This window comes from Photinus pyralis, unplaced genomic scaffold (assembly GCF_008802855.1).
Source record: "Photinus pyralis isolate 1611_PpyrPB1 unplaced genomic scaffold, Ppyr1.3 Ppyr1.4_LG4, whole genome shotgun sequence".
NCBI classification, from domain to species: Eukaryota; Metazoa; Arthropoda; class Insecta; order Coleoptera; family Lampyridae; genus Photinus; species Photinus pyralis.
This window is the reverse complement of record NW_022170511.1, coordinates 5,867,471-5,884,534: the sequence shown is the minus strand read 5'-3', so window position 1 is coordinate 5,884,534 and position 17,064 is coordinate 5,867,471. Positions and strand designations below refer to the sequence as shown.

The 17,064-nt window shown below is 36.4% G+C and overlaps 1 protein-coding gene across 8 annotated transcripts in view; it reads left to right on the top strand.

Moving 5' to 3' along the window:
- LOC116168086 (LIM domain only protein 3) overlaps positions 1–17,064 on the top strand; it is a 188,210-nt gene that overhangs the window by 105,560 nt on the left and 65,586 nt on the right. For 7 of the 8 annotated variants that reach the window (XM_031483745.1, XM_031483746.1, XM_031483747.1 and 4 more), the window contains exon 3: positions 16,640–16,737. In XM_031483745.1, the coding sequence (XP_031339605.1) occupies positions 16,713–16,737 (25 nt within the window). In that variant the 5' untranslated portion in view covers positions 16,640–16,712. The remainder of the gene's footprint in view (positions 1–16,639; positions 16,738–17,064) is intronic. The other variant, XM_031483743.1, reaches the window with a different exon arrangement.

Genomic DNA, 17,064 nt, shown 5'->3' with positions numbered 1-17,064 from the left:
TAGGTGTCAATTGTACCCACCTATCAATCTCCGTGGAAATTCTCCATCCCCTCTTTTCTGTTTCTAACACCAATTCTCCCCGTTTATTCTAATATTTATCTCTTTATGTTTTCACTTATTTGGTATTTTCCATTCTCCATTATTCCAGTGTTTAGATCCCTATCCAATACAATCCTCTCCCTTCTTTATAATTTTCTTAATTTTCTTTCCGGAATCTTTCATGCCGTTTCTGATGTAAATCGTTACCACTCTCGTTATTTATCTCCTACCTCCTCCCATATCTTTTACATGTCTACCTTCTTCGTCCCATACATACCCTAACCAATTTTCTTTTACTACTGTTACACGATCTTCCTGCCTTTGTTTATCGCTTTTCGAGAATTGGTTCTTCTACCTGAACCTTTTCGGCATCATATTATCCTTGTTTTTATTTTTTATTTTAAGCTTTTATTTTTGAGTGGGAAGTTTCGGCCAAGGCTGCTCTACCAACCCAATCCACTATACATGTACAAATATCCATGCCCGAACGCGGATTCGAACCAGGGACTCTTAGTACCGCAGTCGAACTTCAACTCAACTGTGCCACACGGGCCGGCTTTTCACCCCGTTTCATTTTTCCTATTCACGTTTGAAATAGGGTGAAAATCTTAGTTCGTTTTTTGACGGAGAAACGGTTCCTTTTCCTTTTTACTTGACTCTTTAAATTTTGTTTGGATGCAGTTTCCTAGTTAGTCAATAATAACAATTCTAACGAGATATTAACATATTGATATATATATATATAAATATGTATATTGATTAAAATCAAACTCAACCCAACCCAGCTCTATAACTAACTCAATTAGACTTTTCCAAAACTAACTCTTTTTAGCAAATTTTTAAATCCGTGTTTTCTAATCTTCTTGACAATAGGTCCTTATATACACATGTCCATGATTATTAAATATTCGCAATAAACAATCTACGACCTACCTGTAAGCTGAATCAAAGGTGACTAGACTGTTACTGTTTTCAAATCACCTTGGAATTGAAGACTCCGCGGAAAATTTCTAAGGTGACGAAACATAGGGGGGGGGGGATGTTATCGTGTTGTTATTTATCAGGAAACTTGTTTTATTTGCACTACTTTTTTAACTAAGTAGGTACTGTATGATGTATGATTTAGATTTTAACGTGTCGCCGTGAAACATCACCTTTGTTTTGTCGTTGAAATGACAGGTTCTTATTTTACAAAATATGTGGAAATCGCATGTCGAAAATTCAGAGGACAATTTTATTGTTTGAAATATATATCGAAACGTGTTCTTTTCCTAGGATTCCTTATTTCGTCAACACGTTTATTCTTTTTAGGTTATGCAATATGTTTTAATTTAATTACCTATCTTTCTTCTACCTATATCGCAATCCGAAACCCATCTATTAATGAGGTACGTAAATTTGATTGGACTATAGTCTGATATTGGTACTGTAGTTTTTGGATGTATCTTTAGTGTAACGAACATTACAACAGTCCTATCGATGAAGTACCGTGTTCTCTTATTAAATCCTAAAACGAGTTCACCAACCTATGATGGATATGTTTTGCTTAGCTAGAACTTATCTAACACATGGTATTTAAGATTAGACATTCTGCGATGCAATACAGAGCAGCTGGCAAAATGCAGGTAATCTGTAATTGCCTCTGTCGTATCTTTTCCATTGCCGTATCAAACTGACATATTTATCTGTCGCAGTTCAAACCGGCGAATCTACCTCTCTACCTATTAAACTGCACCCATTTGTTCGCTTGTTTTTGATGCATTCAATCGTAAAAAAAATGGAAATTATAAGAGTGTAAGAATAAAAATTAAATTAATCGCGTGAATAGAAGCGCACTTTAGACATTAATCAATCACGGTACTTACGAAGAATATAAAAGCTAAAGAATATATTTATCACTTAAAGTAAAATGCTTTCAAATAAAGTGTTTTTCTGCTGCGAATGTTTTAGATCCATTAATATGATAATTTATGTATGAACATTATGTTTACCCAAAGAATGGATAATAATTTCCAAGACGTGTACTTTACTTTGATATTATGATCAATATGAGTTTTGTTTGTAAAGTACACAGTTTTCTGTTCGGGGTTGTTTGTTAAGAGCTAAGTTTTTAACTACTATGTTGTATTTTTAGGTCGTACATAAATGTTTCAGTCCAAGGACGGTTAGAAACAGTCGATTAATAATAGTGGATTGCGCATAAATTCCATCAGTATTTCAAATACCTGAAATTCTGGTCTTATGGATAGATTACGCTTGCAATTGCTGATTATGTACTCAGTTCAGTTAAATCTATTCGATTACCATCCCTCAAGGTTTTCGTAATGTGATGTATCTTATACTTTAAAACCACATTGTATGGTAACCGTTTTATAGTATAATAACTTTACACTACTCAACAATATTGCACTATAGTTTGGTTAATTAAGGTCGAGCATAAAATAATACTGCGTATAATAATGTTTGGTTACTATTCGTTTGCTGGAGTCCACCACTTCCTTCTGGAGAGGTGGGCCAATTAAGTACCGTACCTGTTATAGCAGTAGATTACGAGTAGATCTAGACACTTCAGGCATTAGTCAATTAATTATATACCGAACTCTACGGCTTGGGAGGTTTTCTTATTCAATTTCGTAACTTTATGCAAGGTAAAAATTGCCATATACCTTTTACTTATGCTTGGCCATATACGTGCGAATTTTTGTCCGCAAAATCAATTTATTTGTGGAAACTTGTTTTGGGGGTTTTGTTAAACTGGGGAATTTCAATTATTGTATATTGAAGTTAAGATTTTTGTGTATTTGGGAGAGTATTTTGAAAGTTTGCGTTACGCTATTCCATTGCTGAAAGAATTTTTATTTTGGCATTTGTTTGAATAAACCAGCATTTCTTTTGATACCTAAATTGATTTGTACTGGTTTTACTACCCTCGTATCTTTTTAATTTCATACGGGGAGAGTTGAGATAGAAATTGAGGGGCGTTCAACCATTGGTAAGTGCAACGAACTACTGCTGTGACAGATCTCAAGCTTGTATTATCCTGTTTAACCCTTCCTTTAACCTTGAGCTGGTTGACCGTTTATCCGGCGGCTTTGAGGAAATGCAGAGCCAACTCTACCAACCGTTACAACAGACGACAGAATTAACAAAAAAGTAAGAAACAAAATTATCCGTAACTTCACTTAACGGGGATACATTTATTCCATAATTGATGAAGTGATAATACTCTTGCTTAGAATTATCTCGTATTCTATGTAATTTTTTGATATTCTTTAGTTATTCGGTGGTAATCTCTTCCTATAGTCTTTTCACTTTATTACGTTCCCTTGGAGCGCCAAAAGAGAAGATAAAAGAGCACAGATTGTCAGCCAACACCAGAGACTACACTCTACAGCAATACATATCAGAGAATATCCATTTCATTTATATACAAAAGGTCATCAATTTTCTTAAAAATTCTTAAGCGATTGGAGGAAATGAAAAACGTTCTGAAAGAGCCCCCGGAAAGTTATTTTGGAGTACACCTTCACGCCTTCGAAGAAACCTATTTTTTTCTGTTTCCGTTTCCCTGGGAATTTCGAAAAGTGTTTTACTAAGAACAAACAGCCATTCATATACATACATAATAGCAGACCTGTCGAACGTTCCATATAATGCCATTACGGTGTGCACATTGTAAATTAAGAGATGTCGTTTCAGGACGTGGTGTTGATGTATTGCAAAATCACACTGGAAACATTTTAAATATTTGAAAGTATTGTGAGTTAAGTAACATATGCCTAAGTATTTAATTTTTATTTATACTGGTAACGGCACGTAAGATGGCTACAGCGGGCTATGTGCAGATGACTAATTCAGGGTCTGCAGGAGGAGGTGGAGCAATTAATACAATATATGAATAGTGGGGATGTCTGATCTTTCGCCTTGTTACGTATTGCATATTTGGACACCCTTTAAATATTTTGAAGTATTATGAGTTAACAGATGTTTACTTAAATTTGATTTCTTGTTCGTTACATAATCACACTGTACAGATTTTATAAATATAAATCCTTTGAAGATATGTCGTTTCAGAACATGTTGAAGGTTTATTGAAAAATTGCAATGTATACACTTTAAGTCAAATATTGCGTATTTTTAGGCGACAAACGTTTGTTGGTCATTATTACACATTAAGGAATAACCTATATCTATGACTTTTAAATTTGATAGTTTTTAATTTGCCGGTTGGTAAGATTGAAAACAGTTGATTTGACGGTTGCTGTTCTCTTATTAACGTAAAAACCCTCGCTAGTACACGAGAGTGTGCTCAGAAAATAATGATTAGCAACGTAACAACGGTGAATTAATTACTTCGAATTTCTGGTGGCGAAAATAGTGGCCACACTTCCACATAGAGCCCTCGAATAACACCACCCTTCGAAGTCCCACAATACAGATGAATCGCCAAAGATAGAAAAGATTCTAAGTTAATGTTACAAGTTACAATTCCCCTCATGGAAGTAATTTTAATACACCATTCGCAGCTTTCACCAAGCGTGCCGAACGAAAAGTTACCGGAAAGGAAGTGGAAAAGTGTGCACGTCTTGGGCGACCTGCGCACGCTTTCGCGGAAAATTGCGTCGACGGGTGGCGCCCACTATAATACGCTTTAGATGTTACGGGAGTTCTCCGATAAGTACATAACTATATACAAAAAGGAACACATCACCTGAGAAATTTCCCAAGCGAAGCACAACGGTTGATCAAGTCGACTCATTGGAACCACGAAAAGCAAGTGCACTTTCTACTTTCGAGAGATGACAATGTTCTTCCTCCTGGCTCTTTTACACAAAAACAAGTTCCACAATAACGGAAATTCATGTTATTTCTTTCTGGCATAAAATTCGGATACATGGGAGTGGGACAAATATATGACTTCTAGTTCTACCATTTCCTCGATGAAGTAAGTTTAGAATTCGCGCCTTTTTTAGAAGGTAAAAACCGCCAATATTTAAATGAAATTGAGCGCGAAGTCGGTTCCATTACATAATGTAGGTAAGATATAAAAAGAAACAATAACCATACATTTAGTATTTGCAGTGTTATTTTGTAAAAATTGCATTAAATTGGAATGGGATTTAATCCAGATTCAAGGACGGGAAAAGTTTTTTTGGAATTTAGCTCCATCATTAGTTGAGAAGCTATTCACTGTTTTTACGGTTGGCTGTGTGTAGGTAGAAGGGAAATGAATTCAATGCATCAACCCAGGGATAAACGAAATTTGGGAAATGAAAGGTTGGTTCGTTGGTTGTTTTTCTCTCTTATAAAAAGGTGTACTACGTGTTGAAAGTGTTTTCCCCCGAAAGCCAAATAAATGGCACGCATTGATGTAGGTTACTTCGTTTTCGAAAAAGGGTTCGGGAAATGCTTTTAAAGTTAATTTGATTATCAGTGGTGATTCATTGTTAAAGTCCGGGGATCAATGCGACTGCTTAACTTGAACGCGTAGAAGCGGCATTAGGGGGTTGATATTAACATGTAACGATACCCATTTCCCTAGTCGGGCCGCTAAGTGCAGAGCGGTGTAGGCTGGCTTCGCATTGTTTGCCACGAAATGCACTTAGTTCGCTACAAGAATAGCATCTCTTTCGTTAATTCCTACCAAACATAAGCTGCCTTCAATTTCACTTGAATCGCTTTACTTGTAAGTATAAATCCAGAGCACTTTAAGTGCTGCAGCTACATTATGGAATCATAATAGAAATGCTCCCTTTTCGAAGTATAGAGTTAAATAGCGTCGATTGTGTGTTATTCTTGGCGGAGGAAGCAGGAAAATCCGAGTTAGCGTTTTATGCACACGCCGTACTCGGTAGCTCGAATCAGTGAATGAAATCGCGGGGTGAGGTGATGGAGGGGGGAGATGTGGTCGTACGCGCGCTCCAGCTGATCTCGACCCCTGTTTCCTTCTCGTCTCAACCTTCACCTACTGAACTCAAAAAACAACCAGGAAGAACTATCATTCTCTTCCTTTACGCTAGACTGCCAAAATTTAGAGCTTTGAAATTGCACTCGAGAAAGGCATTAGACGACTGTCAACTACGTTAAGTTTCTAAAGACAACGTGTAGAAATGAAAGCCATTCCGTGTCTGAAAGTGTCCGATTCGGTCAAGATGTCAGAAATGCTTTTAAAACACACTTACACTCCACCCGTGAACTCTGCACTTAGGCAACTTTAGCGGAGTTTTTGCTGCTCCCGTACTCTCTATGTGTATATATAGAAAGTGGACGCTTCGAATCTCCCGTGTATTTTAAAACAAGGATCGGGAAAGAGCATTTTCTCATAGATGCTTTAATGGTGGTTCACTGTTTCCCCAGACCGTCGAAGCTTTTACGCTCAATCCTAGTTACCGAAGTGCTTCGTTATATAATATGCTATAAAGTCAAATCGTGCAGCCGGATCGATGATACCTACCCTCTACGAATAACTTTCGAAACTTTATCGTAGACAACCATTAAGTACATTAACGCGAAACTACTTTTGTAAACAATGTACTTAAACTATCATTAATTTCGTCACGATATGCTACTTCACACGGCCCTGTTGACCTTCCGCAACTTCGACAAGTAAATAGACACCGTAATGTGCAAGTTTCACCTGCTAAAAACATAATTCGGTTTATTCCGTAACGACCGTAAAGGTCAATTTAAGTAAATTTTTATTCACGGCATCAGGCAGGTACCGTTTAATTAACTGCCTTTATTTCATCGGCGCTGCTAAATTAATGATCACTGCAGCACTCTGCAGTTAATAAAATCCCGTTGGAAATTTGTGATTAGATTGCCTGGTTACATTCGCAAGTTCTCCAAATTGTAAAAGCATGCAAAGCAATTGCATAATTGCTTCTTTGTTCGTTAGGCAATTAATCAAGTACCCTACCTCTTTGAATATTCGTTTTTGCTCGCCTTATCCATAGACCATAATTCACTCAAAATAAGGCTACAGTACAAATAAAGTTGAATTTTTATTATCTAATACCAAGAGTAGAGGTAGAGTACAGAATTGAAAAGAACAATATTCGTGTTCCACATACGTTTTCAAGTGGACATACAGAAGGTAAAGATTTCTCTCTCTTTAGATAATATTTTGCCAAAAAAATTAAAGCGAAAGATAGTAAGAGAAGGAATATGAATGACGTATAAAGAACGATAATGTCGAATTAGCTAAATCTTTTTGAGCTTTGCAATTTGAACAGTGAGTGCAGAAAGCTCACCTTCTACTGTAAATGTTATTAATTACTGTTACCCAAATAAAATAGCATATTATTACAGTACATATTTAGTTTTTGCTGTGAAGAAGAGATTCACAAAAAGGAAATCTTAATTCAGAAGAAGTCGCATGACCGCCAGTCAGTTATAGAAATAGATGTTCCCTGGAAACACTGGAACTGGAAGTAACAAAAACTGAAAACAAACACGGAAAAGACATCAGTGCACGACTGAAAACAAGGGTGACATTTTAATTACATTATTTTTACATTACATTACATTATAAATTAGTTACATTATAAAGTACATCTGAATTCAAAGAACTCTTTAGTTACTTTAGCTACTTTAGTTAAGTTTATAGAATCATGTATTTTTTTAGTTGTCTGCCATTTTGCAGGTTCATAGGTGACACAACTCCTGGTCCATTACCTTTACCTGCATCCCCCATAACCGGTTCCCTTCTTCAAATCATTAGCCCATTTCCCTTCTATTCTTCCTCGCTTCCTTCCACCTGCAGTCCCCTCCGATTCCTCCAATACGTGCCCCAACATTCCATTTCCCCTCAACACCTGGCCCGCCCAGTGTTCTATTTCTCTTTCTAATATTTCTTACGAGTGGTATTTATTCTCCTGCTCTTCTTAATACTTCCGCATTTATAAACTTATCTTTCTCTTCTATTGAATGTTGATACCTCACACCCATACAACAGAACACCCCAAACCAAACATTTCACCAGCCCTTTTCTCAATTTTAAATCCATTTTACTGTTAAACACCACTCTCTTTCTGATATACGTTGTCTTGGCCATTCCAATTCTTATCATTATCCCCTTTTCAGTCAAGAATCGTCTGATATTACCTAAGCATTTACTTCATTTTACGTGTTCCAATTTCTAGCCCCAATTTTCATTAACTTCGATTTCTCGTGGTTAATTCTTTATCTATACGTGTCTTCCATTTCTTCCAGTCGTTTCAACATTTCATTCAATCACCGCGTGCTTTTAGCAAATATGATCATATCATCAGCAAACCTGACTGACCTACATTTATGCCACCTGTTTTTACTCCATTCTTCCTTTCTCAGCATTTGCCCACCATATCCTCCGTGTAGATGTTAAAGAAAGTTTCTGATAGATGTATCACTGCCTAACTTCTTTTCCTATTCCAAACCATTCAATCATGTTATCACTCACCTTCAGTACCATCTTCTGCTTCGTATACAAGTTGCTGATAAATTGAATTGATCTTCACTCACTGCCGAAACTGGTCCTTACAGTTCAATTAAATTGACTTTGTAGAGGGCCGTTAAACTGGTAACAATTAAGATAGGACTTGAACCCTAAAATTAAAACCCTAAAAGAAAATCAAAGGTAACCCCACTTTCTTGATAAACTCTCTTCACTCTTAAATAAGAAATATCCGCCGAAACCTAAAGAAAAGGTACTTACACTTCATTTACGAAAAATGCAAATGGCGATACTTACGATAAAGAGAAAAGAACGCAATGTAAAATCCTCCTATGGAGTTAAAGGCGAATCCGTTCACTAACAACATTTCCGGAATCCCCAAATTAATCCAATTGCCAGAGATGAATAAAATATGGATGACGGCAATTAAAATTCCCTGCGTTCTCAACAACCGCCTCAGCTGTTGGTTCAACAAAGTGCACTTTGTTACAGCTGACAACAGAAAAAGGAAGATGAAGGTCGACAATCGAGAATCAAAAAGCACGGCGCCGGTAAAACGCGCACAAAAATTGCCTGGTTCAAATTCCAACACACACAAAAGTTACGGGGATTATTCAACAAATAATAAACACGAACAGTAATACTGGAATGAAGATCGTTACATCGTATTTACCTTTTACGTATTTTTTGTAATTCAACAATTTCTAATAATTATTTTTCGAATTTCAAAACATCTCAGTAATTAGTAGACCGTTATATAAACACCAATTCAAATTTTAAAATTGACCAAGGAATCGAAATATGTAATAATATACAGGGGATTCTATTTTAAAAAATCCATTTTGATATGAATTACTCTCCGATCCGATCAAAATCAACATCGATACGTTACCTGAATTATACCTTTAAATCAATTAAATACTATCAAATGCAGGTATTACATAGTGTGATTTGTTTATGATACAAAGGTTAAAGGTTACAATTTAAACAATTCCATGTAAGTTTCGAATCCTCCCTGAAAAATTTATCATAAATTAATACACAATTTGAACGAATATTCTAATGACAAATGGAATTATAATTAACCAAAATCTTTAATATAAACGATTGTTCACAGAAACGCAAACGCAATTCAGTTTAACTACATATGAAATGTAAACAAATTAACATTATCTTGAAACATCTGGTGTGCCTATGACACTCATGTACATTCAGGTAAACAATTTAGGTTTCCTCAATTATTACGGAACGACGGCAAAAGCAGAATTATTATGACGAAGGCCTCCTTACATCTATTTCATAGCAATCTTCGATTTGAACAGTAACTGCTTCATAAACACCGGTGTGTTAACGACGTACATGTAATTTATTGAGCGTTGTGCTCAGATAAAGCGCCAATTTATCCCATCAAAATCAAAATCGATACGTTACCTGAATTATACCTTTAAATCAATAAATACTGTCAAATGTCTATTGTTGATGTGTGTGGAAAAGCACTTGCGTAACAATATTTAGCACTTTTTCCACTAAATATAACTAATTTCAAAGCCACATGTCAATATGGATAAGGATATCTTGCGTACCTCACACCTCTCTCTTTGGAATATGAATACGCGCGCACGTCCCACTTACTCACTTACTATGGTTTCCATTAGAATAAACAAAAGTTCAAACTCAAAAATGATAACTTCTTTTAGAGATCGTATGTTTATCATAAGAAAAGTCACCCTGTATAAGGCGGTGTTATATGTAAACACAGTGCCCTACTCTTTTTGGGCCCACCTAAATGCCCTGCCATAAAATTCCCTCAATCTACGTGTCTGAATGAATCTACATTCATGTTACATATACAGGCTGGTTCACGCAAACCTAAAGAGTATTCAGACTCCCACTTTAGATTTAAATTATTTAAATAATCGAAAATTTGCACACTAACATAGTTTTTCATGATCTATCGAATAAAAATATTATTATTACTTTTTCACTTCCGGTTTTACCTGATGTGAATATCAATTTTCTTATTTTAAATAGAACACCCTATATTTTATAGAAAGTGTAATAATTGATCTGTGTAGAATTTTTTGCGACATTTGAAAGTGCAAAAAAATAAAGCAGGTTTCATTTGAAAAAATCAACTTGAACTTGAAATTATTAAAATTGACCATTAGTTTTAAAACACCCTGTAGAAAGCCGGACAAAATTTAAATTATTTGCATGCAGCATCAAGTCGTATTGTTGGTTTTGGAAGGCTTTTTTTAAATTCAAGTCAACGGAGCCATAGGTACAGGGTCCTAAAGAAAACTAGTCACACGACAAACATTTTGAAAAATCTTGAATATCTTGAAAACCTTTGTTGCTGGGTATAGGGAAATGTGGTTGATTTTCATGTAGATTTCGAAAATGCAATAAAATACAGGGTGTTCTATTTAAAATTAGAAAGTTTCTGTCCACATTCGGTAAAATCGGAAGTGAAACGATCACGATAATATTTTCCTTCGATAGATCATGAAAAATTATGTTGGTATGCAAATTTTCATATTTAAATAAATTAATGGCACTCTGAATACTTTTAGGTTAACGGTTTGCGTGAAACAGCCTGTATACTCTTTTAACTAATCTGCTTTCAATAGAAGTATGCTAGACAAATCAAACCCTCTGCGTGATAATCTGCATTAATTAACTTAATAACTGATAATTAATGGATGTATACATAATGAGGAGTTCGTAAACACGTCCCGTTCAATTTTCCGTTTCCAGCCCGAACGTTTTCTAGTCGAAATAGCAAGGCGTTGAAAAACGCTAAAGAGATGGAAAGCAAAAGCATCGGATTCCGTTTGAAGAGAACCAATCCTGGTCGTTATTATTAACGAGCTGCAGCAAGTGTGAAAATGCGCCTCTCCTCAGTTACCAGGTGTCAATTTGTTCTAATGGATGGTAGCTCGCGGATTTTGCTCTTATAACGACCTCTCATTAAAACTACGTGGTATTATATTTTAAAAGCCGTCAACTAACTTGAAGGTTTTATTAGGTTTGTTATAAAACAGACTAGGCACTGTTATAAAATACGATGGCGCAAAATAAAAAAATGCGCATAGGGGTAATAAATACAAGTTTGGAGTGCAATTATAACTAATTATAATTACATTAACATAAGTACAACTGAAATACTCTACGCGTTTTATGTAAATACGGACAAATTATAACAGTAGGAGCTTTTACTAGGGTTAATTTAATAATTGTGATGCAAATTAGTTTTTAATGATGAATTAGTTCATTAGCAGTAATTGTGGTATCATGACGCAATAGTAGTTGAGAGTAGAATTTATTTAAAAGAAAATTGAAGAAATAAAGCACGATAAATTTGAATTCTTTGCCGTATATACCCCTAATGATGGTGACATAAGGCCAATGAAAAAAGCCCGATAGTGTATTGTTGATGAGCTTGTTGAAGTTTCGAGCTTCGCACGATTCGTTAAGCTCCAAGGATCGTCAATGCTCACAATCATTTACTAACAACTTCGAAATTTATTTATACTAATTGCAGAGGGTTTTTGATTGTGCTTATCTCAGTCTGCTGGCTTTGGTACGATCGCATCTTTAATCACGCGCTCAAATTCGAGCGAGGAAAAAATTTCTCAATCAAAACTTGCTGCAATTTAAACTTGAATAATTTGGCGTAGGAAAATTTCACATAAATTCCGTTTTTAATTAAAATGTTAATATGCGAACGTGTTAATTTTTTTAGCAAGATTAAATGAGCGTAAAGCTGTACACAAATAGATTTAATTAAAGCTAACTAAATGAATTTTCTTGATTAGTGATGCATGTTTCTGCACCACCCACTCGTCACTACACTTCTTATCAAATATGAAATACTGCAGGAACAAATAAAATTTATTTTTCTTTTTATACGCACGCATAGTTGATGTAGGATACCGCTCATTAATATTTCTAATCGGAATTGTTAATTATAGGAAAACGACACATTACTTTGCCCAATCTACACTGTAAAAACTCGCCGTATATTATTCATTAATAGCTTATTTCCTTTCCGGTCTCCCTTTCAATGAATTTTACAGTGGTTGACAGATGCCTCATCAATAGTCTTGACCGTGTTTCTCGCACTACATAAATTCTATGTTAACGGGTACCGTGAGTATAATTATTTTGTTAAATCTGATTTCTACTTATGCTAATTTTCAATTTCAATACGTTGATTCATATTTGAAAAACCTAAATCTTTGCTAAATAAGTTCACAATAGCAATAATTTTACGGAATACAGGGCGGCTCCAATCAGCCAATTTACAATGATTGATACTTTTAAGAAACATTTTTTAATTTATGTCAAAATACGCAATTTTCTTAAAGAGAACCAATCAAAAATTTACAGTACCTCATAGATATCGTTCTGTGTAATCGGTGGTTTTCATATAATACGTTCACACAAAATGTACGATGAATTTATTTCTTGACTGCTAATAAACTAACATTATTTTTTGCGCATTTTATCTCGGGTTGGCTTTTATATGTATAGTTTATCTTGACCAATTTTAAGGCAAATTATCGTTTAAAAATTCTTACCTATTCTCTTGGATTAATCCCTACTCATCTTTTAAATGTACAAAATCAACCACAAAATGGTGCTGGTCCATCTTTAGTATATATGAACGAAAATGATTCGTTCAGCTCCACCAATTAAAAGCGCCCAAAGCTCATTCATCAAAAGCCCGCGGCTGCTTAATATTGCAAATTCAGCGTATTTTCCTTGCTAACGCCCGACAGACCGGTAACTTCCCTAAAGCTACGGTTTCCTTGGAAGCGGTGCCGTCTTTTAGCGGCCGTTAAAGTACGGTGAGTGACGTCACAAAAAACAAGAAAAGTGTGACCACCGAAGTGGAAGAAAATAGGCCAAAAGTTGAAAGTAAAGCGTCATGGAATAAAACGTTGCAGAACTATTCCGGCGTACTGGATTACCGCTTCTATTAAGACGGTACCGCTTTAATACGTACGGCTTAATACTCGGCACTGTTTTTTGTGACATCACCTACCATACTTTGACGGCCGCTGAAAAACGGTACCACTTTTGAGGAAACTCTAGCTTAAGCCATTAAAAACACCAAAACACCAGGGACCGACAACTCAGTAGATCGCCAATTATATTAATAACTTACTGACTTTTGAAACATTGAAATCTATATAAATTTTGTAGAAATTAACCCTCTGGAATCCGAATTTTAATATCTCAAGAACTATGAGTGTAACATAAATTATTTATAGAACCCATTTAATGGTGCCATTTTAATAGGTAAAAAAGACCAATTTCGATATTTAACTTATAAAGAAAGCGTTCGGGACGGTAGTCAAGCTTCAAGCATACTCGTTGACCGAGGAAAGAGGTGTGTGCATACTTAAGCGAGCAACTTGCAATGTGGTCGTTCAATGAGCCGAGCGTTTCTAAAAATGTACACAATCGACGAATTTGAATCGTAAAAGTGAAATGTAAAATGTAACCAGGCAGTTGTAAAGTAAATTCACTGCGAACCCACTATCGGAGTACTTCACTACAAGGTAATTGTTTTCAATTAAGATTAATTGATTGAATTATAGATACAATATTCCTGCGGTCTCTTGTTAACCGTATTTTAATTTTATTATTTCATGACCACATTGGTTGTGGCGAACCTCTTACACAGCACGCCGGTCGCCTTGCTTTGCTGGAGGTTCGCTTGTGGGAAAGCAATTTTTTGCGTATGGTGTTTCCCGGGTTGACCCCCTAGGCACATAGGCACCCTCACCGGACGACTGGAGTTCACTAGTTGGGGGAGCCTGTACCTTCGGCGGGTTGTTCCGTTTGACCTTTTTACTCTTATTCTTCATTTGGCCGCAAAAGTCACAATAATCGCCTTTGGAATCGGTTTCTCATCCTACTTACCTAGGAATTGAGGACACGCCGTTCCTCCTTCTAGGTTTCTAATGGTTTCAAGGATTCCCTCCTGAAGTGCTTTAAGCTCTTCTGTAGTGAGGTTCACCTTCGGATACTTGCCATTCAGTATCCCTATTCCTTTTGCCCTCTATAGCCTGTTTATGAGCTGTAGATGGATTCCTTTGGAACCGTACTCTCACTTGGACCTGTTGTCTCCCTGCGTGGCTGTCTCCTTGTCTAGGCAGTCTCGGAGGTGGTAGCGTCGGACCGGGACCTTCTCTTCCCTTTGTCCGAGTTACCTTGTTTTCTCGGCGGAGAGAGTGTTGCCTCAGCCAACGGTACCGTTTCCTTGCAGCACCGCTTATCTTGGGGAGCCTGACTGTCGGCTGGATTTTGGCCATAGCCTCACCCAGCATAGTTGCAGCCTTATCTGCATTTTGTGACTCCGCTCTGGTTGAGGCAACTGCTGCTTTTGAATTCTGGCAGAGCACTGAGTGGGTCCGCGTGAGGCAGAATGACTTCAGGTCCCATGGTTGGTGAATTACAAGGGCATCACGCTCTGTTACTTTTAAGAGTTCTATAATGCGAGTCCCATGAGAATTTTTTTAAATGGCAGTGCACCTTGCGATACCACTGTCTTCTTTCCTGCTTAACGAAACCGGTAACTTCATACCCATACAAAACATACCCATTTCCAATGCTAAAATTCAATTGTTTGTTCGTTATACATTTGTTTTCTGAAATAAAAACAATTGAATGCTTACTTATTATGGGAAATAAAATGTTCAACAACTTCCATATGGAAACATTTTTTATACGGTCGATATTTACCGAGATATATACTATTTTGCAGATTTTTTTAATTGTATTTCAAACAACTTGCTGAATAGTATTGAACATTAAATTAAAGGAGAAGGCGTTGTAATTGCAGTGACGTATTGGTAAATTTATCAATTAATTTAGCAAGCGAGCGAGCCCAGTTGACTCGCTACTCCACATGGCGGAGCCTCGGGTTAGCTGGGTTAGCACTTAGCGGCCTGGGCCAGTCCGGCCCTGATGGGCACCCTGTATGTATATGTACCAAATGTCATAAGGATCAACTATTCAATTCTAGCGACCATATTTGACTCCATAACTTTTGACCTGGACTCTTGATTTCAAAAACGTACTGACAAATTAGGGAGTACTAGGCACCGGCGAATTTCGTATTGTAGTCTATTTAAAGACACAAATGCGATAAAACGAAATCTTTGTCCTAAAGAGTTAAGCTCAATGAGCGTTTTTATTCTTTTGAGCCTAACATATACAAAGTATATAATAAGAAACAATTTGGACCAATTTACTTTAGACGAAGGCGTTTAGCGCAGATAATTTAAATGTTATTTCTTAATAGAAATTGGGATGGTTCAACAAAGAGAGAATTTGGCACGTGCAAATGAGCGGACGTTCTCTCTATTGACATAAATATGACAAACACTTATTTCCTTCAGTAAATAGTAGGTTGTGTTAACGAGGGCGGATTACGGGCAAAGTAAACAACAAAGTATAACAATCGTCTTCTATTTGTCCGTCCTAATTAGCTGAATGTTCCTCGTTAGCGCGCCACCCGCGATCATTGGGGAGTTTAGATTCGGCACACAATCGACAATACCGTAAAATTGAACTAATTAATGTTATGATTAATGAATCAAAATGTATATCGAAATGTTAGGGATTAATTTACGCCATTAGCTAACAAATAATGAATCCAGCTAGCGCTATAATCGAAAGGAAATGTAAACAGTACATCGATATTTGTGCACGATTACCTATTTAATTAATAAAACTTTGTTTTTATTCCCAGTTCGTTTGCTCGAGTGTTCGTTATCGCGCTGATTTAATACGAATAAATCCCGATTTTTAATTTCCCAGATTGAGCTCAAAGAGGCACTGTGATTAACCGAGCCCTGGAATTACAACTAGCAATAAACCTCACCCTCTGATTACAATTAGTTTAACTTGCAAATTCGAGAGTTCATTGCACATTTATTACATCAGTTTTGCTTCAATTCGTTTACTCCATTAACCAAGGATAGAGCAAAAGTACGCTACAATTCATTCTCTGTGACGCATTAAATTACAATATTTAAACGTTTCATGAGGGTTTGTCTAGAAAACGCCGGAGATATCAGTAATGAACCCGCATTGGCCCTTACACAGTCTCTATGATGGTCATCAAAAGCTGATTTAGTGTATTGTCAGTTGCAGGACCGGACTAGACCATGCGACGACTTGTTCGCATTGTAATATTGTGAATCGCCCATCATTACTGAGCATGCACAGCACGGACAATGGAAACGGTAAGTCTTATACATATTTTGCGTACCGTTTACAACAAAATTGAATTATTAAATATTAAAAATCTTATAAGACCCAATCTTGACATCAATTTCAATTCCATCTGCCGTAACACGTATAGGTTATTTGATATTCCGTAATATTTATGATTTCGTTCGCCTCTGACTGCTAAATCCATCGGGTCGACTGTCAAGATGCCCTCTCTCATCTTCCTATCTATAATACACGTTCGAATAGGAAATCACCGGCATCGAAAACAGTTGGATCCGATAAAAGTTGTATAAATTCGTACGAGCGGGAGCAGCGATAAATCTCTCGCTTAAGGATAT